The sequence below is a fragment of the Phodopus roborovskii genome, unplaced genomic scaffold (genome assembly GCF_943737965.1).
Source record: "Phodopus roborovskii unplaced genomic scaffold, PHOROB, whole genome shotgun sequence".
NCBI lineage: Eukaryota > Metazoa > Chordata > Mammalia > Rodentia > Cricetidae > Phodopus > Phodopus roborovskii.
In genome coordinates this window covers 16499-41888 of record NW_026125406.1, presented here as the reverse complement: position 1 = coordinate 41888, position 25390 = coordinate 16499, and the positions used below count along the sequence as shown (strand labels likewise).

At 37.7% G+C, this 25390-nt stretch overlaps 1 protein-coding gene across 1 annotated transcript; it reads left to right on the top strand.

Moving 5' to 3' along the window:
* Positions 1-3980: 3980 nt before the first annotated feature.
* Positions 3981-23963, top strand: LOC127215280 (vomeronasal type-2 receptor 116-like). Its single transcript, XM_051175655.1, is given in 9 exon segments — positions 3981-4026; positions 9189-9481; positions 9791-10036; positions 10280-10579; positions 11396-11623; positions 12696-12825; positions 23041-23236; positions 23238-23772; positions 23775-23963. Coding segments are annotated over 9 exon segments (2163 nt in total).
* The last annotated feature ends 1427 nt before the right edge of the window (positions 23964-25390 follow it).

Below are 25390 nucleotides of genomic sequence, written 5' to 3'. Positions count from 1 at the left end.
CTGCTGGACAGATCTGAGATGCATTGATCTTATTGTAGAAGTAGAATATGCTCCTTCTATTGTATTCTTGGAAGCTCTCTTTAACTGGGTGTATCTTCACTCCTCATTTTATAATCCTATCTATCATACTTCATTATCACTGAAATATGCAACTATCCCCATGTAGTAATTTTCTGTGTTTTGTCAACAAATACTTCAAAATATTCAAAGACATGATACAGCATGTTTAAGTATAATTTAAACTCAAATGACATATATAACAAACTTTCTCTTCTTTAAAATACTAAAAAAAATTTACTTTTAAGGAAAATTGTACTTGGTGCACAAAGCTCTGTATATAAATTCATGGTGAAGTAAAATCAGAAACTTTGGTTTTTCAATATGTTTCCTTCATCTCACAGTGATGAGCTAATTGCACTTTCTTGTAATATAATATTAGTATGTTATGGCTGGAAATTATATTTTATTCTTACGTTTAAAATTCCATTTCTATTTCAGCTCACTGTCCTGTGTATACCATCGTGTCATCCAATCCAGTGTTTGAAGTCTTAGTTACAATAATGAGACAATTTGGTAGCTTCTATGTACACTAATAAAGAACTTGGTAGAGCAACAAATTGGGGAAATTATCACACTCATGATAGGTACAAAAATAATGTACTTAAGAATAATCATATCCAAAGAAGAGAAAGATCTCTAGAACAAAAACTTTAAGACATGGAAAAAAGAAAATAGAGATAGAAATTAGACCTTCAATGATCTAGGGTTGACAGAATTAATATTGTGAATATTGCCAAAAATCTAATGCAATTTCCATCAACATTACAGTACTATCCCTCACAAAAATAGAAGAAATTCAAACTACACATGAAAATACAGAGTCACATAGACAAAGCTATTCTAAGCAGAGAATACTGCCCAAGATACCACAATATGTGACCTCAAACTATACTATAAAGCCATAATAAAAAAGACACTGCATTGGCCAGGCAGTGGTGGTGCATGCCTTTAATCTCAGCACTCAGAAGGCAGAGGCAGGCAGATCTCTGTGAGTTCGAGACTAGCCTGGTCTACAAGAGCTAGTTCCAGGACAGCCTCCAAATCCACAGAGAAACCCTGTCCCTAAAAACAAACAAACAAAATGTACTGTATTGGCACAAAATGTACATATAGAGTAATGAATCACCATAGTTGCTTAAATGAGAATATCCTCATAGGCTTTGACATTTGAATTATTTCGTTCCAAGTTGGTTATGCAGTTTGAAGAGGCTTAAGATGTATGGCCTTGCTGGAGGAAATATATCATTGGCTGTAAGCTCTTGGGTTTAAAAGCCTTGTGCTCTCCCCAATTTGCTCTCTGCTTCTTGCTTCAGGATGTGACCATTCCTGGTTCAGTACGTGAGCATTCTGCTTCTGTTCCTGACACAAGGCCTGCCACCTGCTGCCTTCATGAAATCTTAAACTATCTAGAATTACATGGCAAATAAAATCTTCTCTCTCCAGGTTGCTTTGGCGATGCTGTTTATCACAGCAATAAAAACATAACTAATATAAATAGAACAGAGGCTCTCCTTTTGTTGTCTTATTGCCTTAGCTAGAACTTCAAGTACAGTATTGAAAAGATATGGAGAGAGTGAACAGCCTTTACTTGTTCCTAATTTTAGAGGAATCACATTGAGTTTCTCTCCATTTATTTTGATGTTGACTGTTGGTTTACTGTAAATTGCTTTTATCATGGTTAGATATTTTCCTGTTATCCCTGAGCTCTCTAAGACCTTTATCATGAAGGGATATTGAATTTTGTTGAAGGCTTTTTCAGAATCTTGTGAGCTGATCATGTGGCTTTTTCTTTTTCAGTTTGTTTATGTGGTGGAGTACATTGCTGGATTTTTGTATGTTGAACCATCCCTGCATCTCTGGGATGAAGCCTACTTGACCATGCATGATGATTTTTCTGATGTGTTTGTGGATTCCATTTGCCAGTATTTTACTGAGTGTTTTTGCATCAATGCTCATAAGGGAGATTGGGTTGTAGTTCTCTATCTTAGTTGTGTCTTTTTTGTGGGTTGGGTACAAAGGTAATTGTAGCCTCTCCAAAAGAGTTTGGAAATGACATTTCTGCTTCTATTGTGTGGAACACTTTGAAGAGTATTGATATTACCTCTTCTTTGAATTTCTGGTAGAATTCTGCACTGAAACCATCTGGCCCTGGGCTTTATTTTTATTTTTTGGTTGGGAACCTTTTTTTTGTTTTTGTTTTTGTTTTGACAATATTTTTTTATTTAATTTTATATAACAAAGTCCAATGAAATGAAAACAAACATTTATACACAATATTTGGGAATTTGGGTGTCGTTCTTTTCAAACTACTTCCTACTGGTAAGGGGCGCTGTCTTGGGGGGATTTGAAGAAGATTCAGATATGGTTGGGAACCTTTTAGTGAATGCTATTTCATTAGGGTTATAGATCTATTTAAATTGCTTATCTATCCTTGATTTAATTTCGTTAAACGATATCTATCCAGAAAAATTGTCCATTTCTTTTAAATTTTCCAATTCAGTACTCCTTAAGTTATTCCACACAGGAGATTCATTGCCAAACTCTTTTTTACAACGCTGCAATTATGTTGGTACCCAAGCCACAAAAAGACACAGCTAAGCAAGAAAACTACAGGCAAGTCTTCCTCAAGAAAATTGATGCAAAAATACTCAATAAAATACTGGCAAATCGAATTCAAGAACACATCAGAGAAATCCAAGGGGTACAGGAATGGTTCAACATATGAAAATATATCAATGTAATCCACCATATAAATAAATAAAAAAGAAAAACTGTATGATCATCTCACTAGAAGCTGAAAAAGCCTTTGACAAAATCCAACACCCTTCATGATTAAGGTCTTGGATAACAGGGATAACAGGAATATATCTAAATATAATAAAAGTAATATAGAGTAAACCAACAGCCAACATAAAAAATAAATGGAGTGAAACTTAATGCGATTCCTCTAAATTAAAAAACAAGAATATGTTTTCCACTCTCTCCATATCTCTTCAATATTGTAGTTGAGGTAGTACCTAGAGCAATAAGACAAGAAAGAGTGATCAAGGTGATACAAATTGGAAAGGAAGAAGTCAAAATTTCACTATTTGAAGATGATATGATAGTGTACATAAGTGACCCAAAAATTCTGCCATGGAGCTCCTACAGCTGATAAGCATCTTAAGCAAAGTGGCAGGATACAAGATTAACAACAACAACAACAACAACAACAAATCAGTAGTCCCACTATATACAGACCATAACGGGGCTGAAAAAGAAATCAGAGAAACATCACCCTTTACAATAGCCAGAAACAACATAAAATATCTTGGGACAACACTAACCAAACAAGTAAAAGACCTATATAGCAAGCACTTTACATCTTTAAAAAAATAAATTAAAGAAGATCACAGAAAATGGAAAGATCTCCCATCCCCTTGGATAGGCAGGATCAACATAGTAAAAATAGCTATCTTGCCAAAAGTAATCTACAGATTCAATGCAATCACCATCAAAATCTCAGCACAATTCTTCACAGACCTTGAAAGAACAGTACTTAACCCTATATGGAAAAACAAAAGACCCAGGATAGCTAAAACAACCCTGTACAATAAAAAAACTTTCAGAGGCATCACCATCCCTGACTTCAAGCTCTACTATAGAGCCATAGTAATGAAAACAGTTTGGTATTGGCACAAAAATAGACAGGTAGACCAATGGAATTGAATTGAAAACCCTGATATTAATCCACATACCTAGAAATACCTGATATTTGACAAAGAAGCTAAAATTATACAACGGAAAAAGAACATTCAACAAATAATGCTAGCATAACTGGATGCTCGAATGTAGAAGATTGCATATAGATCCATGTCTATTGCTATGCACAAAACTTAAGTCCAAATGGATCAAAGTCCTCAACATTAAATCCAGCCACAATGAACCTCTTAGAAAAGAAAGTGGTAGGTGCTCCTGAACAAACTGGTACAGGAGACTGCTTCCTGAACCTAACACCAGTAGCACAGACACTAAGATCAACAGTTAATAAATGAGATCTCTTGCAAGTGACAAGGTTCCTCCTTGTATCCTAGTTTCTCTGGCGGTGTTAACTATAGGCTGGTGATCCTTTGCTCTAGGGCTAAAATCCATATATAAGTGAGTACATACTGTGTTCCTCTTTTTGTGACTGGGTTACCTCATTCAGGATGGTTTCTTCAGTTCCATCCATTTGCCAGCAAATTTCAAAATTCCATTTTTATTTTTTTCCACAGAGTAGTATTTCATTGTATAAATGTGCCACATCTTCTTTATCCATTCTTCAGTTGAGGGGTATCTAGGTTGCTTCCAGATTCTGGCTATTACAGGTAATGCTGCTATGAACATAGTTGAACCGATGACTTTGTTGCATAGATGTGAATCATCTGGGTATATTCCTAAGAGTGGGATTGTGAGGTCCTGTGGGAGACCGATTCCCATTTTCCTGAGGAACCGCCACTCCCACCAGCAGTGTAGGAATGTTCCCCTTTCTCCACATCTCTTCAGCATAAGTTGTCATTGTCAGCAGTAAGATGGTATCTCAGTTGTTTTGATTTGCATTTCCCAGATAGCTAAGGATGTTGAGCACTTTCTTAAGTGTCTTTCAGCCTTTTTGATTACCTCTATTGAGAATTCTCTCTCCAGTTCTGTACCCATTTTTTTTAATAGGGTTATTTGATGTTTTAGTCATCATTGTCTGTGCTACTTAAAGTTATGTTCAGGAAGTGGTCTCTTCTACCAATTTGTTGAAGAGTACTTCCCACTTTCTCTTCTAAGAGGTTCAGTGTGGCTGTATTTTATCGCAGTTAAATAAGGATCAGGATAAACAAATAGGCCGAATAGATGTTTATTCAGGGAGAAATAACTTACAACCTAGACAGATGAACACCAGGAAATTCAACCTGATGCTCTCCTGTCCGAGTCACACCAACAAGAGAGCTTTTCCTGGCTCTCTCTCCGACCTCCTTCCACAGGTCACTTCCGCCCATGGCTCCACCCCCCAATGGGCGTGGTCAGTGCCACAGAAGGACTATCTCACTACAGTATTTATGTTGAGGTCTTTGATCCATTTGGACTTGAGTTTTGTGCATGACAATAGGCATGGGTATATCTGCAGTCTTCAATACACCGTCATCCAATTGTGCCAGCATCATTTGTTGAAGATGCTTTCCTCCTCCCATTGTATACTTTTAGGTGGATAGGTTAGTTGTTGATCTCACTATCTGGGAAGGGCATTTATGGTAGCCTTTCCACGGTTGCTCAATCTTGTAGGTCTCTAGACCTTTCTTTAGGTTCAGTTTTCTCTTCAAACCAATAATGGCTCCCCTCTTTTATGTTTGTTTTCTCTGTGTGTGTCTCTGTCTCTGTCTCTCTCTCTAAATCCCTACTGTCCTTTACAAGAAGTCTTCATTCAAATATTAGGCATCGGAACTTTATCTCAGGTAAAACAGAATGTAGAGAGAAATAGGTGTATGAGGCCTGAAGGCCAGAGATATTAAAACCTGATTAAAGATCTATTCACACTCTAAAGGAGATGCTTGTTAAAACAGAAGAGGGATACGAGGACCCCAAGGATAGACTACATAATGATCTACTAACTTGAAAATGTTTAAACACTAATGAAACAGGGACAACAGCTGCTGAAAGATACTTGATTGTGGAAAAAAAAAATTGCTGAATTAGGTCATCCTATGTAAAACCAGGGAAAGTGTTAAGGGGCCGAGGGTATGCTTATGTTTCTACAAGAGATCAAAGGTTATGTATACCATCAAAATTGATAAAAATCTGTCATGAGAAGAGGAATCTCTCAGATGCTTCTGCTGCTGAGATGCCTCTGGGAAGGTAAAGATACAGAAGGACTTTGGGGCAGAAAGTGAATCCATCAACCTGGAGACAGCTTAAGAATTTGTGTGACAAAGGGGAGGCAATAATTCAAATGACCCAGTAACCTTTAAATTCTTAGTCCGTTGCTATGGTATAGGTGGTATCTGGGCAGGTTATGTACTGATCATAGTTATTGGGCCTATACCCCCAATCGTCCAATTAACTCAGCAGCAATTCGGGTGGTTAATGAATTTTTTTGGCTACCTTGTCCTCATGACACCTGAGGTCCTGCTCAGCCAATCAAGGGGGGTATAGAGATTTAAAATTATACTGTGGAAGTACAAGGAATTCTCACTTGTAAGGGAAATGGAATTTAATGTCTAAATAAAAATTCGCAAATATGACTATCTATAGTCAATACTAGCTAATACTATCCTACTCAGTTTTATATGCTTAATGCATCTGGCTTTAAAGGACAGGAGATTAACGCTACTAGTTCCATAAATCTACCCTTCTGTTATATGTGGGTTACCAGCAAGGAATCTGACTGAGTACATTAGCAACAATGTAAGAGTGAGAAACCTCGAGTGCTTATCAATATCTCCCATGGAGAAGTCATTCACTGGAGCCCTTGTGGCTTCCCTTGAGGAAAGTGTTCTCACTCTGAGTTAAGATGGAAGTGGTAAGATTTGAAAGGATCTGTGGAAATTAGTTCTTCTGTTATTGATCCTATCAATTGTCACGGAGTTAGGATGTAAAGTCCTCTCCTGAAGTTTTGCAATTCTGTTCAAACTAACTTATGGCAATTAGCAAATGCCTTCTACCCTTTCAAAGCATGGGAAGGAAATGTAAGCATTATGGATGATAAATATACTTTGTCTTGTAGACTAACTTGAAGCCATCCTTTTATAGTATGCATACCATTACCTAACTTGCTTCTGAAGAGCCTGTAAAATGGCACCCTAATAATTACAACACTACTTGAAAATGCTGTCCCTTTCATACCTGAATTAGTTCTAGTATGCCTCTAAATTTAACTTCTGCAAATTTATGCATTCTCAGAGCAAGGTAAGCAATCTGAATAAAGGTGAAGTTGTTGAGGCCATCCCAAAAACTCAACAGAAGCTTGCTGAAAGAATATTAAGAACATGTAGAATGGTTGAACTGTAATAATGGGAATTATTGCATTGACTGCTAGTGCTGCGCCAACCAGGGTGGCCCATCACTAAGAAATACAAGCTGCTGAGTTCATTAGAGACTAAACTAAACATTTTACAGAACTTTGGATGGAACAAAGTAAATTAGATAGTGAGATAGTTAATGAATTAGCTGATTTGAGTCAAGCTATTATACTGTTGGGAGATCAGTTAGAAATATTGAAGGAGCAGATAAAATTAAAATGAGATTAGAATGCTACACCCTATGTATCACACCTTTAAAGTTCAACAATATCAAGTATGACTAGGAGATAATAAAAGTACACTTGATTTATCATCCTACTCCTTCTCAAATTATTTATAGCCAGAAATTAAAGAAATTTTTATCAAAAAATTTAACTTTTACGACAATAATGGATGTTACAGAAAACATTTCAGATACAATAGCCTCATTCATGCCTTTGAATCATTTTAATAGATTTCTTATTTTAGCAAGTGTTACTCTTGTGCTAGCAATAGCGACCATATTGGCTTTAAAATGTATTTTCACTTACTTATATAAGATCATAAAACAAAGGTTGTATTTGCTGTAAAGCTACAAAACCCCCAGCATAATTAATTGTTACATATACAAAAGGGGGACATATGACAGGCACTCCTGCAGATTTTTGCACTTGGTTTGATTCCGGATTGTCAGCATTTAGCTTTGATCTGCTTTTCTTGACAGCTACCTTTTGTCCTCTGTACCTTCTGTTTAAACCATGAAAATCTTAGCTGAGTGTTGTGAGAACTCATTCAGCCAATAGTCTATGAAGTATCAGCCCATTTTGGCCAGGATCTCAGGTTCTACTTGTAAACTGGGAGCAAGTTCTCCTTCTCCCCCCTCCCCCTTTTCCAGTGGTGGTCATGGAGCAAATGGCAGCTTCCAGCACCTAAAGGCAGAAAAATTTCATTGTGTGAATGTTCCCCAACTAACATTTGTTATTCTTTTATTTGGTTATTCCTGGGCTTCCTTAATTCACCCACACCTGAGAGCATCCTAAGGGCATAAATCGTATGCAAAACTTGTTGGGAAAAAATGCAGTATTCTTTAAGTGAGACTATGCATTTGGCATGGTCCCTTTGAAAAACTTAAATAAGAGGTTTTGGTATATGGAAATTAACTTGATAAAGATGCAAATTGAATAAAGAAAAAGCCTTTTGCTAAGTGTCAGTCCATGAGAAGCTATTTACCCCTGTATCTGGAAAGGTCATAAAATCATCCTTAGACTCCATCTGTGAGTTCTTTCCATGGACCCCTGTGAACCCACACTTGTTACAAGAGCCAAGTAACATGGTTGCTTCCATCTTGATGAGGATCATATGGGTCATCAACCAGGTCATATTTCTGTTCAAGTTGAACTCAGCTACTGAATAAAGCTGATGAATAAAGCTACTGAATAAAGTAACCACATCCACCATCAGGGCATTCAAGGTTGACGTGTAATCCACTTTGCTAGGGAGGTTCCATGATCTTACTAAGATCACCCAGTCATTGTGCTCTTCCTTGTACATCTCTAAGAGAAAGAGATGGCAATGGGACAGGTGAAAGGTTGTTCAAAGAACTGTGCTTGGGTGGGGGATGTTTAAACCTCTCTCAGTGCAGATCCTAATGTTGCTTTAGGATTGATTCATGCAACTCAGGTAGATGTCTCCATGAGCATCATTGGTCCTTAATTAGAACATCTGAAAGGCTGCAGTCTCTCCACCCATGTACAGACAGAGTTGGTGTGGTGTGGATGCCTTGAGGTGTTATAGTACAGAATGGGGGAGACTTTAAGAATGAAATTTTCTATATGCTGCTTATTTCACTAAAACATCAAAGAATTAGGGGGTTTGTATGTGTTTCTACTTACCAGAAGATTCCATGTGTGATATGAGTTAACTTTCCTGTCCAGAAATTTTTGATCCATCCAGGCTTTTATGTAATAAGGTCACCACTTACTATGATTGTTGGCATTCAAATTACAACCATTATCATGATGGCAAAGATTATTTTTGTAGCTATGTAACATAGAAAGTATAAAAGCCATTGTATCATACTGTAAGAACATGTGAGGCCCCATCATAAATATTAATAATTCTCTGTAGGTTCAAGGCAAGGAGCTACCAGGTTTCTTTTGGCCTTCATATTTGCCATTGAGGAAATCAACAGAAACACTCACATTTTACCTAACACATCTCTAGGTTTTGATCTCTATAATGTCAACAGCAATCAATGGAATACTCTGGAGGCACCTTTCATTTGCCTCACAGGCATGGGAACAATGATTCCCAATTACACATGTAGAAGGCAGAAGAAGGCTGCTGCTTTACTGACAGGGATATCATGGGCAACATCTGCACATATTGGGAGACTTCTGAATCTCTACAAATATCCACAGGTGAAGGACAAGGTTGTTAGGAAACAAAAAACCTGTATTAAAAATATCAAAATATACAGAAGTTAGTATATGTCATTCATCAATCAAAGTGAATTAACCAGGAATTTGGTTATATAGCCTCACATACTTTGCTGGAGATGGAGGATAGGAAGAGTTTGGAGCCTATTTTTGGTGTTTAGAAAGTGCTACGTCTTGTGAGACAAGATAGGAGATTAAAACATCATGAGCAGATGTTAATCTTTACTATTCCAAAGTGCTGCCTCAGGTTCAAGATTGTATTTTATGTTTCCTATTTGAAATTTCCTGCAGGTTACTTTTGGCCAATTTGACACTATCCTGAGTGACAGAAGACAGTTCTCTTCTCTCTACCAGACAGCATCCAAGGAAACATCTCTGTCACATGTCATTGTCCTTTTGATGCTTCATTTCAGCAGGACATGGGTGGGGCTGGTTCTTGTAGATGATCATAATGGTGCTGAAGTTCTCTCAGACTTGAGAAAAGAGATGGACAGGAACAGAATGTGTATAGCTTTTGTAGAAATGATTCCAGACAATGTAGTTCCCTTCTACTATAATTCTTTAAGGACTTTCAAGGAGACCATGAAATCAACTGCATATGTGGTTATCATTCATGGTGACACTGAATCTTTAACTGGTATATTTCTGTACATAGGGGAACATTTGGTGAACTGGAAAGTCCGGGTCATGAAGTCACAATGGGATCTGAGTACTATTTCTTTTTATTTCATGTGGGAGTCTGATTTTCACACCTCACCATGTTAAGATTTCTGAATTAAGAAGTTTATCTGGGCATATAATCCTTCTAAATACCCAGATGACCATTATCTTGCTCATATTTGGAATGAACACTTCAATTGCTCTTATTCTGGACCTGATTGTAAAATACTGTGTAACTGTCCACTCAATGTTTCCTTGAAAATGTTGCCTAGAGATATTTGGGAAATGGACATGACTGAAGAGAGTTACAATATATATAATTCTGTGTATGCTGTGGCTCACAGTCTCCATGAGATGACTATCAACCAAGTACAAAATTACCCCCATGGAAATGGGGAGGTAAATACTTACCCTTGGGAGGTAATTTCTCTCCTTGTATATTTTAACAATAGCATTGTGAGTTATGAGGATATTTAAAAGCACTCAATACATGATTATGCACTCTGCAAATTTTACCAAAAGGCACCTAAGATATTGTATGTCACTTATAATCTAGAATTTGCTGCAGACATATATGTCATTGTTCCTGATGAAGGGAGGACAAGAAAATGTTTAAATGTGTAAATGTCATTATCTACTTTGTGTTACAATTAACTTTATAATCTACTCATTATAATGAAATAAGTTTGAAAACTCATTATCTCTAAGTATATTTCAGAGCTGAAATAGGAGAAGTAGATACTAAATGCTCAAATTTTGCTAAATCATTAAAGTTCAAATTCTGAAGTTATGTTTGTTACCTAACAGTATCTGACCATTATCATTAAGTTTAGGCATTAAACACCCTTGCTTACAAGTTAAAGCATTGAGTGGTGGCTAACACTTCAAGAAGTTGGGCATTTGTCTGAATCAACAATCACTGATTAAGGTTTAGTGTGTGTGTGTGTGTGTGTGTGAGAGAGAGAGAGAGAGAGAGAGAGAGAGAGAGAGAGAGAGAGAGAGAGAGAGAGAGAGAGGAAGGGAGAGAGAGAGAGAGAGAGAATTATTTCTTCTGAAACTGATGTCAGTCTAGAAATATGATATGTTCATTCTTGGTCTTCATCCAATAAAATGTTGATATGTTGACATAGTTTGCAATTAATGTCAGGAAATTGATATAGTGAGACACATTGTTTTATGATGTTGTGTTTAAATTTTCTGGGAATGAATTCAACATCAGATTTTACATCTCGTTAGCTTCACCATTTTCTCAAAAATACCCATTTCAAAAATGCTTCTGGAAACCTTGTAGTTTTGAAGTCACAAAGGAAATTAGATACACAATATGATATTCTCAACTTCTGGAATTTTCCCCTTGGTCTCAGACAAAAGATGAAGGTTGGAACATTTTCTCCAAAAGCCCCACAGGGCCAAGAACTGCTTTTGTCTGATCATATGATCCAGTGGGCCACAGGATTTACAGAGGTGGGTTGAATCTTACATCATTGCATTGATCTCTTTCAATAAACAGTTGTTTGTGGATGTAATGGTTGTTGATACCTTACTCAGTGACAATCTGTATGCACAAAGCTACTATCATCTGTGGAACTTTTTGTTCCTTCCTCTGAGTAATGGAATTTTTTTTTCAATGGGCATTTATTTCCAGTTATAAAATCAGTGACTATTTATAATGATTTCATCCTTGTGCTGAAACTACCTGAGAAGACATTAATTTGACTCCCAGATTAGAAAATTTCAGTGCATGTTCAATTGGCTTTTGGGCACCTGGCAATATGTAATAGCATTGAGGGCACATAAATGTGGGCATATTACATGTCTTCCTGCTGAGAAGGGAACCAATTGTCAAAAAAGGGTGGGGGGAACATAACTTTACATAGACTTCTGGTCACACTTGGTGTGTGTTTCAATAACTATGTAGGCAAGAGCCTGAAAAAAAGAGTATCTTCAGTCAGGTACTACATGCTGATGAACACTGCTCTCTGTTTCCCCTTTTGCTTTTCATTCAGTCCATAACAAAAGAAAATGAAAAGGTGCTACTTTCTTATAGAATATGTTTTCACTTCATGTAACATACTGTCCATTATTTTTAACAGACAGTCACAAAGAACAGTTTATTTGGTAAATCTGAATCTTTCAAACTCGAAATGTAAATTAAGCATCACCATTGGGAAACAAAGCTGCTCACTCCAGCTGTCAGGAAGTTCACAATAGGATCACTATAGCATTACAGTTGCCCTTTTAGACATGTACTTAGTGACCTAACATTTTTTCTTATTTTGCCCTACCTCTAACATTTCCAGAACTGTTCATAATTCTGTTGTTTTGCATCATTGATTAAATACATTGAACTTCATAATTCTTATTCTATATTGAAATTAGAAGGTATGTGTCAAAACAAAGATCTACAATTAATAAATATAATAACTTGCCATGTTCTTGTTGGAAAATAATATTTTTATTGTCTTACAACTGTCCACTCCTGAGTATGTTACAACTGTCCACTCCTGAGTATTGTCACCATGTATTTGATTCTCAGCTTCCTCACTCTGTGTGCAGTGAGAGCTGTTTTCCTGGATTCAGAAAATCTTCCCAGGAAGGGAGGCCTGCCTGTTGCTATGATTGCACTCGATGACCAGATAATGCGATTTCCAATGTCACAGGTAAGTGTTGGACTCACTGGGGGAATTTCCCTACCTCTCTACAGTTTTTGGTAATGTCTAAACTGATGAAATGATTCTGTGAAGGAACAGTAGAGTCCTGTTCTTTTATCAGTTAGAAGTAAAAATATTTTGGTTCATTTTATCATCATTTAACTAATGCTTTGTCCATTGAAACTCATACTTGATTTATGTTGTTGATCCTCTACAGCCACTGATACTTTCATAGACCAGCTTTACCCATTGTGGAATATTCTGCTTTATTTCTCCCTAGCATTTAATGCACACACACACACACACACACACACACTATAAATTACTGACTTCTCTTGTATTTCATAGCATATTTAGTTCATAGTTAACACACATTTAAGAGCTGGATCCTTATGGTCCTTAGTTGCATATTTTCAGTCATGGTTCTAGCTTCATCAGAGGTGGTTAGAAACGTATTTTATTGACTCATGGACATATTATAAAATGTTTTATTTTACATGTTTGTCATTTTATCTGTGAGTGTTTTACCTTTGTTTACAGTGTGCCCATCAAAGTGAGATTAGAGTATCAGATTTCCTGAAAGTGTACTACAGACACCATAGGGGGCTTTTAACTGAACCCAGTTACCTGAAGTGTAACAGGTTTACTGTTTTCCTCCATCTTTACATGAGTACCAGAAACATCATAGCTATGTAACTTCCAAGGAGAGGGACATCCTTAAATCACATAGATATGAAATAGTTAATACATGTTTAGATCCAGAAAACATCCACTAGGGTGATACATCAAAAACCTCTTGTGAGAGTTTCATTGAACACAAATATTTTTAAATCAATTGTTGCTATGGTTCATTAACTTAAATACATATGTGTATTTCTTTTGAGTTATTTTATTAATGTAAGCTAATTAATGTGGTAAATAGTCATTGTATACAAATGACTATTTTCTAAAAGAAGTTAATGGAAAAAATATTAAACATAGAAGAAGAAAATTATGGAATAATTTTGTGACGACTAGGTGAAAATGGCATATGACCACTTCCATTAATGATAATACTGTGAATAAGTCAGACATATATACAAATGTTTATACAATAAGGAAGGACACTGCTTTTAAAGTATCGTCTTTTCCAGGCAACTGGGGACATAGTTAGGAACCTTATGTAGTTGCTAGATTTTTACTCTTTGGCTCTTTGAGTGCCTGCTACCCAACTCCCAAATAATTACATGAAGGCTTCTTTTTTTTTTTTTTTTTTTTTTTTTTTTTTTTTACAAATGTTGGGCCTTAGCTTGACTTTTTTTTTCTAGCCAGCTTCTCTTAACTAAAATTGTCATGTCTACCTTATGCCTCTGAGTGTTGATTTTCTCAAGTGTACACATCTTTTAAAAATTCTTTCTCCCTGGCTTGCTGTGTAGCATGGTGGCTGGTTCCCTATGTCCTCCTCTTTTTCTCCTTCTTTTGCTCCTTGGTTCTTTTTTTTTTTTTTTTTTTTTTTTTGCATATAGAGTATTTTTTTATTTAATTTTATATAACAAAGTCCAATTAAATGAAAACAAACATTTATACACAATATTTGGGAATTTGGGCGTCGTTCTTTCCAAACTACTTCCTGCTGGTAAGGGGCGCTGTCTTGGGGGATTCGAAGAAGATTCAGATATCCTAGCTGTAGTCTGTAGGGCTGTTTTGTCCAGCTGTTTGGAATGTAGGATCAGCTTGTACTCTGTTTCAGGCGATCTGGTGTGATCAAACCACATTAGTCTGGAAGGAATCCACATCTTTTCATTTTCTGTGGAAACAAAAATAGAAATACTTTTCCCCAGTAACTTGTTCTTCAACTTAAATTTTGGAGTCAAAGCGTTTTTTTTTATTATTATTATTATTTTACATGTCGATCCCAGTTCCCTCTCCCTCCCTCCCTCCCTCCCCCCAAGCCCTCCCTCCCTCCTTCCCTCCCTTTTGCCCTCTCTACCCTCTCCCATACACTCTAAACACCCTCCCCTCCCAACCCCCCACCACAATACAATATGTAGGGGAATGCCATCCAGTTGGGGTCATGTAGATCTGACAGGTCCTGTGAAGTAGGGACTAGGGCTTCTCTCCTATCTCTAGAATAAGGCAGTTATCCCTCCATGGGGGATATGTTTGCAAAGTCCTTTTGTGCACCAGGGATACATCCTGGCTCCACTGTCTGAGGTCTCTTAGACTGCTCAGACCTTCTGGCTGAGACCCATATTCAGGGGAGTCCGAGTCAGACCCCTGTTGGCTTCCCAGCTATCAGTCTAGTGGCCCTTAGCTCCTCCTTGTTCAGGTAAGCTGTCTCTATGTACTTCTACCGCATGGTCTTGTCCTCTCCATCTGCTTCTGGGTTCTAGTTTGACTCAGTGTTTATGTATGGGTGTTTGCTCCTGTTTTCAACAGGCATTAGTTGAGGACTCCATGGAGAAGTTAGTTGTTGATCTCACTCTCCGGGAAGGGCATTTATGATAGCCTTTCCACGGAAGCTGAGATTGTTAGTTGGGAGCAGTCTTGTAGTTCCCTCGACCTTTCTTTGTGTTCAACTTTATCTTCAAACCAATATTGGCCCCCTCTTTTATGTTCTCTCTCTCTGTCTCTGTCTCTCTCTCTCTTTCCTATTTTCCATTCCTAACCAGGCTCAATCCTCCTGGTCGCACATGCCTTCCCTCTCCTCCCTCTCATTTTCTCCTACTTGTCTCTCCATTAGCTGTCCTCCCCCACTATACCTGAGGTCTGGGGGACTTGTCCCTTCCCAGTTCTGTGAGGGACTTTATATGAATCTCTTAGAATACAACTTGTATCCTAGTTCCTCTGGTGATGTGAATTATAGGCTGGTGATCATTTGATCTAGGTCTAAAATCCATATATGAGTGAGTACATACTGTGTTCCTCTTTTTGTGACTGGGTTACCTCATTCAGGATGTTTTCTTCAAGTGCCATCCACTTGCCTGCGAATTTCAAGATACCATTATTTTTTTCTGCAGAGTAGTATTCCATTGTGTAGATGTGCCACATCTTCATTAACCATTCTTCAATTGAAGGGCATCTAGGTTGCTTCCCAGGTTCTTGCTATTACAAATAGTGCTGCTATGAACATAGTTGAACAGATGTCTTTGTTGCATTGATGTGAATCCTTTGGGTATATGCCTAAGAGGGGGATTGCCGGGTCCTGTGGTAAACTAATTCCCATTTTCCTGAGGAACCGCCATACTGATCTCCAAAGTGGCTGTATGAGTTTGCACTCCCACCAGCAGTGGAGGAGTGTTCCACTTTCTCCACATCCTCTCCAACATAAGTCATCACTGGTGTTTCTAATTTTAGCCATTCTGGCAGGGGTAAGATGGTATCTCAAAGTTGTTTTGATTTGCATTTCCCTGATAGCTAAGGATGTGGAGCATTTTCTTAAGTGTCTTTCAGCCTTTTTGATTTCCTCCATTGAGAATTCTTTCTTCAGTTCTGTACCCCATTTTTTAATAGGGTTATTTGGTGTTTTGTTGACTAGTTTCTTGAGTTCTTTGTATATTTTGGAGATCAGCCCTTTGTCGGATATAGGATTAGTGAAAATCTTTTCCCAGTCTGTGGGCTGCCGTTTGGTCTTGTCAACTGTGTCCTTTGCCTTACAGAAGCTTCTAAGTTTGAAGAGGTCCCATTTATTAATTGTTTCTTTCAGTGTCTGTGCCCCTGGAGTTATGTTCAAGAAGCGGTCTCCTATACCAATTTGTTCAAGGGTACCTCCTACTTTCTCTTCTAAGAGGTTCAATGTGGCTGGATTGATGTTGAGGTCTTTGATCCATTTGGACTTGAGTTTTGTGCATGGCGACAGACATGGGTCTATCTGCAGTCTTCTACACACCCTCATCCAATTGTGCCAGCACCATTTGTTGAAGATGCTGTCTTTGCCCCATTGTATCATTTTAGCTGTTTTGTCAAAAATCAGGTGTTCATAGGTGCGTGGATTAATATCAGGATTTTCAATTCGATTCCATTGGTCTACCTGTCTATTTTTATGCCAATACCAGGCTGTTTTCAGAACTATAGCTCTGTAGTAGAGCTTAAAGTCAGGAATGGTGATGCCTCCTGATGTTCTTTTATTGTATAGGGTTGTTTTGGCTATCCTGGGTCTTTTGTTTTTCCATATAAAGTTGATTATTATCCTTTCAAGGTCGGTGAAGAATTGTGGTGGGATTTTAATGGGGATTGCATTGAATCTGTAGATTGCTTTTGGTAAGATTGCCATTTTTACTATGTTTATCCTACCTATCCAAGAGCATGGGAGGTCTTTCCATTTTCTGGTATCTTCTTTAATTTCTTTCTTTAGAGTCACAAAGTTCTTATTATATAGATCTTTTACTTGTTTGGTAAGCGTTACACCAAGATACTTTATGTTGCTTGTGGCTATTGTAAAGGGTGATGTTTCTCTGATTTCTTTCTCTGCCTCTTTGTCGTCTGAAAAAAATAGGGCTACTGATTTTTTTGAGTTTATCTTGTATCCTGCTAGTTTGCTGAAGGTGTTTATCAGCTGTAGGAGTTCCCTGGTAGAGTTTATTGGGTCGCTTATGTAAACTATCATATCATCTGCAAATAGAGACAGTTTGACTTCTTCCTTTCCAATTTGGATGCCCTTTATCTCCTTTTGTTGTCTTATAGCATTAGCTAGAACTTCTAGTACGATATTGAAGAGATATGGAGAGAGAGGACAGCCTTGTCTTGTTCCTGATTTTAGAGGAATTGGCTTAAGTTTCTCTCCATTCAGTTTGATGTTGGCAGTTGGTTTGCTGTATATTGCTCTTATTATGTTTAGGTATGTTCCTGTTATCCCTGACCTCTCTAATACCTTTATCATGAAAGGGTGTTGAATTTTATCGAAGGCTTTTTCTGCATCTAGGGAGATAATCATATGGTTTTTCTTTTTCCGTTTGTTTATATGGTGGATCACGTTGATAGATTTTCGTATGTTAAACCATCCCTGCAATCCAGGTATGAAGCCTACTTGATCATGGTGGATGATTTCTCTGATGTATTTTTGAATTCGGTTTGCCATTATTTTATTGAGTATTTTTGCATCGATGTTCATCAGGGATATTGGTCTGTAGTTTTCTTTCTTAGTTGTGTCTTTGTGAGGTTTGGGTACCAAAGTTATTGTGGCCTCATAAAAGAGATTGGCAATAAACCTTCTGTTTCTATCTTGTGGAACAGTTTGAGGAGTAGTGGTATTAGTTCTTCCTTGAATGTCTGGTAGAATTCTGCACTGAATCCATCTGGCCCTGGACTTTTTTTCGTTGGAAGGCTTTCGATGACTGCTTCTATTTCATTTCGGGTTATAGGTCTATTTAAGTTGTTTCTCTGTTCTTGATTTAATTTTGGTAAGTGATAGTTATCCAGAAACTTGTCCATTTCCTTTGAATTTTCAATTTTTGTGGAATACAGATTTTCGAAGTATGACCTGAAAATTGTCTGGATTTCCTCTGTGTCTGTTGTTATGTTCCCCCATTTCGTTTCTGATTTTGTTAATTTGCATGTTCTGTCTCTGCTTTTTCATTAATTTGGATAAAGGTTTATCAATCTTGTTGATTTTCTCAAAAACCAACTCTTTGTTGCATTGATTTTTTGTATTGTTTTCCTGGTTTCTATTTTGTTGATTTCAGCCCTCAAGTTGATTATTTCCTGGGCTCTGCTCCTGCGGGGTGAATTCGCTTTCTCTCTGTTCTAAGGTTTTCAGTTGCGCTGTTAATTCATTTATGTGACTATCCTCTGTTTTCTTCATATGGGCACTTAGTGCAATGAACTTCCCTCGTAGCACTGCTTTCAAGGTGTCCCATAAGTTCAGGTATGTTGTATCCTCATTCTCGTTGAATATTAGAAAGTCTTTAATTTCTTTCTTTATTTCTTCTTTGACCCAGGAGTGGTGCAATTGCACATTGTTAAGTTTCCATGAGTTTGCAGGTTTTCTGCTATTTGTATTGTTGTTGAATTCCAATTTTAAAGCATGGTGGTCCGATAAGATACAGGGGACTATTTCTATTCTCTTGTATCTGTTGAGGTTTGTTATGTCTCCTAGTATGTGGTCGATTTTAGAGAAGGTTCCATGTGGAGCAGAGAAGAAGGTATATTCTTTTGTCTTTGGATGGAATGTTCTATAGATGTCTGTTAGCCCCAGTTGAGACATAACTTCTGTTAATTCTTTTTGTTTCTTTGTTGAGTTTCTGATTTGTGGTCCTGTCTAGTGTTGAGAGTGGTGTATTGAAGTCTCCCACTATAAGTGTGTGAGGTTTTATATGGGCTTTGAGTTTTAGTAGAGTTTCTTTTACGAATGTGGGTGGCTTTGTATTAGGGGCATAGATGTTCAGAATTGAGACTTTGTGTTGATGGATTTCTCCTGAGATGAATATGAAATGACCGTCTTCATCTCTTTTGACTAGTTTTGGTTTGAAGTCTAGCTTGTTAGATATTAGGATAGCTACGCCTGCTTGCTTCTTATTTCCATTTGATTGGAAAATCTTTTCCCAACCTTTACCCTGAGGTAATGTCTATCTTTGGAGCTAAGATGTGTTTGTATGAGCAGAAGGATGGATTCTGGCTTCGTATCCATTCTGTTAATCTGTGTCTTTTTATAGGTGAGTTAAGACCATTAATGTTGAGGGTGAGTAAGGACCATTGATTGTTGAAGGTTGTTTGATTTAGGTTTGTTGTTGGCAGTGGTATTGTGAATATATTTGTTCTGCTTCACCCTAGGTTTCTTGTGTAGTTGGATTATCTGTTGCCTACATTTTTGTGGGCGTAGTTACCTTCCTTGGGTTGGAATTTTCCCTTCCAATACTTTCTGTAGGGCTGGATTTGTAGATACATATTGGGGGAAAATCTGGTTTTGTCATTGAATATCTTGTTCTTTCCATCTATATTGACTGAGAGTTTTGCTGGATATAGTAGCCTAGGCTGGCATCCGTGTTCTCTTAACACTTTTTAGAACATCTGTCCAGGACCTTCTGGCCTTGAGGTTTCAGTAGTATTGGTATTTATAGGTCTGCCTTTTATATGTTAGTTCAATCCCTTTTCCGTAGCTGCTGCTCTTGTTATTTTTCTCTATTCAAATGCTGTGTTTTGGATTTATTGAATAACGAGGTCTTTATCCAGCCTATTTAGGTTCGAGATGCTCTTGTGGCTTTCATGGCCATATCAGTTCTTCAGACGCAGTTTTCCTGTTTATTTGTTAATATGTTTTGAGCATTTTTGAGCTGTAGTTTCTTGGTTTTTCTCTTATGCCTATTGGTTCTAGTTCAGCTCCTTCATGTTCTTCCTCTCCACACTTCTGGATATTAGTGTTAAATTTGTTAGATTTATGGTTTTCTTTGGTCGATGAATCTATTTCTTCTAGTTTATCTTCTATTTTCGAGACTCCTCCATCTCTGAATTCCACTGGTTATGCTTGTGTCCGTGGTTTCCGATTTTTTGCCCAGCTTTTCAATTTCCAGCTTTCCTTCCATTTGTGTTGCCTTTATTTTCAATTTCGGTTTTCAAATTTTGAACCGTTTCCTTCACCTGGTTAATTGTTTTTTCTTGGCTTTCTGTACTTTCCTTTAAGGAATTTGTTCATTTCTTCCACTTTTTGTTTGTTTTTCCTCTATTTCTTTAAGGGATTTTCTCATATCTTCTTTGAGGGCCTCTATCATTTTTGTGATGGTGATTTTTAAGTCGTAATTTTCTGCTTCCTCTGCTTTGTTGTTGTGTTCCATTCTAGTTGGTAGATTCCCTAGATTCTGGTGGTGTCAGTGTTTGTCTTTCTGTTGTTAGGTGTTCTCTTGCATTGCCTCTTCCCATAGTTTCTTCCTGTAGGTGTTGGTGTATGTCTCTTCTTCCTCTCTATTGTCCTTCCCAGATGGGCTTATGTGGATCAAAGATTCAATGTCTGTATCTCTCTGTGTGGTCCAAGCCTTCTAGGAGGCTTCTCTCTGGCCAATAGCCGTGCAGAAGAGGACAAGGGCTGGACTGGAACTTGAGAAGGCTTGCAGGGTAGTGGGATCTCACTGGAAACTGGCGCTCTCCAGCTGAGACCTCGTTCTTTGGCAGGGGCCCGGATTTGGGGCTGTTGCTGCTCTTGCCTGCAGGAACTCCAAGTGGACCCGCAGATAGGCGGATCTCTGGGAGGGGCCTGGGACTCCAGCAGAGGACTGTAGGCGGGGTCAGGGACCAAGCCGGTGGAAATTACAGGTGGTCCCACGTGGATAGTCAGGTCTCCTTTGTTCGGAGTTGCTCCGAGAGGTCTCCGAAGTAGGTGGACTGTTGGCTCCACCCTCTGTCCCAGTGCTCAACCAGAGCGGCAGGACCGTAGGTGGGGGTAGGGCACAGGGTGGGGGGGGGGTAGGCTGGAGGTTGGGATGGGGGTGTATCAGAGCTCCAAGGGTGCTCTCAAAGGGGACCGGAGACTGCTCCTTGGTTCTTGTCTCCAAGATTTCTTCTCCTAATTATTCTTTCTACCTGAAAGCCCTCTCTAACCATTCTCTTTCTGCTATTGGCCATTCAACACTTTATTAGACCAATCAGTATTTTAGAGATGAAAAGGAATACTCTACTCATACCATAAAAGAATGCAACATACCTTTGTATCATGAAACAAATGTTCCACAGTATAAACAAATGTAACACATACTCATCTAATATTCCACAAAAAAATATTATGTCAAAATATATCTAAGGAATAGAAAGTAGGCATGAGACAATTGAAAAAGCGAATTGAAGGGAGCACACTTAGACAAAATATTGAATATTGAGAGAAAATCAAAGAGGATTCCTTAACCTAATATTAATGTCTAAGGAGATTCTTCTTATATATTAATTGGATTGTTTTCAACAAATATATGGCTTCCCTGAACACTCAGATGTGATAACATTACTTCATAAGGAGAGAAAGTTTAAAGTTCTGTGAGTTTAATTTGCCTAATTTTAAAATGTGCATATTGAGACCTCCTATACACATAGCCAAAGACTTAATGTGCATATAGAGACTTTGTCCATATTGAGCCATGCTATGTTCATGTTAAATATATTCACTAGGGGTAACTAGAACCATCAATAATCATCAATATCAAAACACTGCATGGTTGAAGTTTAAGGAGACATTTCAAAATTTATTTAGTAAGAAAAAGAAATTAAAATATGAATACCAAATATTTCAAAACAGTAGTCTCATACTGCAAAACATATAGGATGACATGTGAATATCTTTATATTATTTTCAATTGATAAAAAAGTATTTGTCATGACATATGCAGCCTGTGCTTTTAATAAGAATTCTAGCGATTATGATTCTGAAGCATTCATGCTCAGTTAAACTACAGAAGTAAACACAGATAAAATAGAAGAGACAGGATTGCCTTGAGAGTGACAGGGTATTATGAGTAAATAACAAATAAAATGCTGATAATGGTAATAAATGACAGTAGGCAGTAACAAAATGATTAATGCAAATTATCAACAAAAACCAAATTTAAATGTCTACTTTGCAAAAATACTGAATATTTTTAATTGGATGAAAATATGGTATTAATATAGTTATTTATAACTTTTGAATTGAAGATGAAAATCTAAAATTTAAAGTAATAAAGTATCACATAATTACTCCATGATCAACTACAACTAAATAAGAGTTTTATAGCTATCTGTTAAGTTGATCATTTCTCCCCTGGAAGTGACTAATCAGTTTCACAAAAAGAAGTTTTTCAAGCTTTGAAGAATTTAATAGTTCTCATTCCCACACTATCAGAGAAGGAAAATGCAGGAGAATTCATTCAATAAAAACTATAGAAATAGATAGATTTGGGTGTGATACCTGAGAATATTACAAGAAAATCCTAAAATTACAAACCCTTATATCGAACTCACAGGACAAAGTCACACAAGGGAAATCAGAATGAGGTGATCTTATGATCATATATTAGATTATAGAAATTAAATTGGTAATTTGTAAGTATAATATAAATATTAAATTATTACTTAATTGAAGATGTATTTAAGCACACTAATATAAAATAGACTGGTTAATTTTATGTCCTATAAAAAAGATCAATCTAGAATGATTAATTGGAGAGCATTTGGGAATTTGCACTATTGAGCACTGATTTACTGAGTCTGAAACAAAAAAGGAAATGTGGGCAACGCCAGAGAGCTGGTAATGCAAAGTGGCTTCCTGAGCAGAGACTCACAATAACTTTAATTCCCGAGTAAATATGGATCATTGTGTGAGGTGTCCAGAAAGTCACTATGCAAACACAGAGCAGAGCCACTGCCTCCAGAAAGCAGTGACCTTTTTGTCCCATGAAGACCCTTTGGGGATGGCACTCACCTCCTTGGCCCTGGGCTTCTCTGCACTGACAGCTGTTGTTCTTGGTGTCTTGGTGAAGTACCACCACACCCCATCGTAAGGCCAACAATCGGTCTCTCACTTACATCCTGCTCATCACTCTGACCTTCTGTTTTCTCTGTCCCTTGCTCTTCATTGGCCGTCCCAACACAGCCACCTGTGTCCTGCAGCAGAGCACATTTGCAGTTCTGTTCACAGTGGCTTTCTCCACAGTCTTGGCCAAAACTGTAACTGTGGTTCTGGCTTTCCAGATCACAATTCCAGGGAGACTGATAAGGTGGATAATGATATCAAGGGCTCCTAATTTCATCATTCCCATCTGTACCCTTATCCAACTTGTGCTCTGTGGAATTTGGCTAAGCGCCTCCTCCTTTGTTGACTCAGATGCTCACACTGAACATGGACACATAATTATTATATGCAACAAGGGCAATTCCACTATTGCCTTCCACTCTGGTCTGGGATAATTCTGCTCTCTGGTACTTGGTAGCTACACCATGGCTTACCTGTCCAGGAACCTGCCTGACACATTCAATGAAGCCAAATTCTTCTCTTTCAGCATGTTGGTTTATTTCAGTGTTTGGGTCACTTCTTCTTCCTGCCCACCACAGCACCAAGGGGGAAACTTGTGATGGCCATGGAAGTCTTTTCCATCCTGGCTTCCAGTGCAGGCCTCCTAGGTTGCATCTTTGTCTCCAAGTGCTATATTATTTTGTTTAGACCACATAGGGATGTGCCTAAGTATGTCAAGAACCAAAGACACCTAGAAGAAAAAGTTGATTAGTAAGCTTAGTCCATGTTTTTCTAAATTATATAGATGCCTTCAAGCCTATATAATTGACAGAGATAATATAGCAATTAAAGATTTTATATTTATTAGATTTATTTAGTAATAAATCCGTTTTTATTTCCTCATCTTTACTTATTTCTCTAATTGGGAAGCTGACTTTCACGAATATTCATTGTATCTCTCAAATAATATTAAAGAAAAGATTAATGAGATATGTAGCCATTCTTCACTTCTTCAACATTGCATAATTCTGCATTTATATTACTAAAAGTTTTCCTGTTTATCCGCTTGTTTTTATTGCTGGTGGTATGTTTTCTGGATTCCTGTACTTACATTTCATGTAAGTTTGCATGAAGGAAAGCACGTTTTTATAATGAATATGAATTTGACATAAAGGAATTACTTCGCCAAAAGATTACTAGAGAACAATGAAGACAAATTTATCTTATAATAAAAACACTAGACTGGATAGCTGGGAGGCCAGCATGGGACTGACTCAGGCCCCCCTGAATATGGGTCTCAGCCAGAAGGACTGAGCAGTCTAAGGACCTCAGACAATGTGAGCCAGGATGTATGCCTGATGCACAAAGGGATGCCAACACATCCCCCCCATGGAGGAATAACTGCCTTAATCTAGAGACAGGGAGAGGCCCTAGTCCCTACTTCACATGACCTGTCAGATCTACATGACCACAACTGGATGGCATTCCCCTACATATGGAATTGGGTGGGGGATGGGAGGGAGGGTGGTTAGAGCAACAGAGAGGGGCAAGAGGGAAAGGTAATAAAGGAGAAGGTGGTAGAGAAGGAGAGAGGGGAGGGAGGGAGGGAGGGAGTGGGAGATGAAGGACTCTGAGGATGGACATGTAAAATAATAAATTAAATAAAAAAATGCTTTGACTCCAAAATTTAAGTTCAAGGACAAGTTACTGGGGAAAAGGATTTCTATTCTTGTTTCGCACAGAAAATGGAAAGATGTGGATTCCTCCAGACTAATATGGTTTGATCAAGCCAGACCACCTGATTCAGAGTACCAGGTGATTCTACATTCAAACAGGCGGACAAAGCAGTTTTACAGATTACAGTTAGGATTTCTGCATTTTCTTAGAATCCCCCATGACAGCGCCCCTTACCAGCAGGAAGTAGTATGGAAAGAACTACACCCAATTCCCAAATATTGTCTATAAATGTTTGTTTTCATTAAATGGACTTGGTTATATAAAATAAATGATGAATAAAATTTTAAAAAAATGAAAAAACAGTGGCTAGCTTTTTCTGGAGAGTCATATTGTGCAAACTATCAGTCCTGGTTTCCATGTTTTCATTCATGGTGATCTATCTTTTCCAACATCATCAGGTCCAAAAATAAGACCTTATCCATATTGATCACCTCATAAAATAACCCATTTTTAATCAGAGTC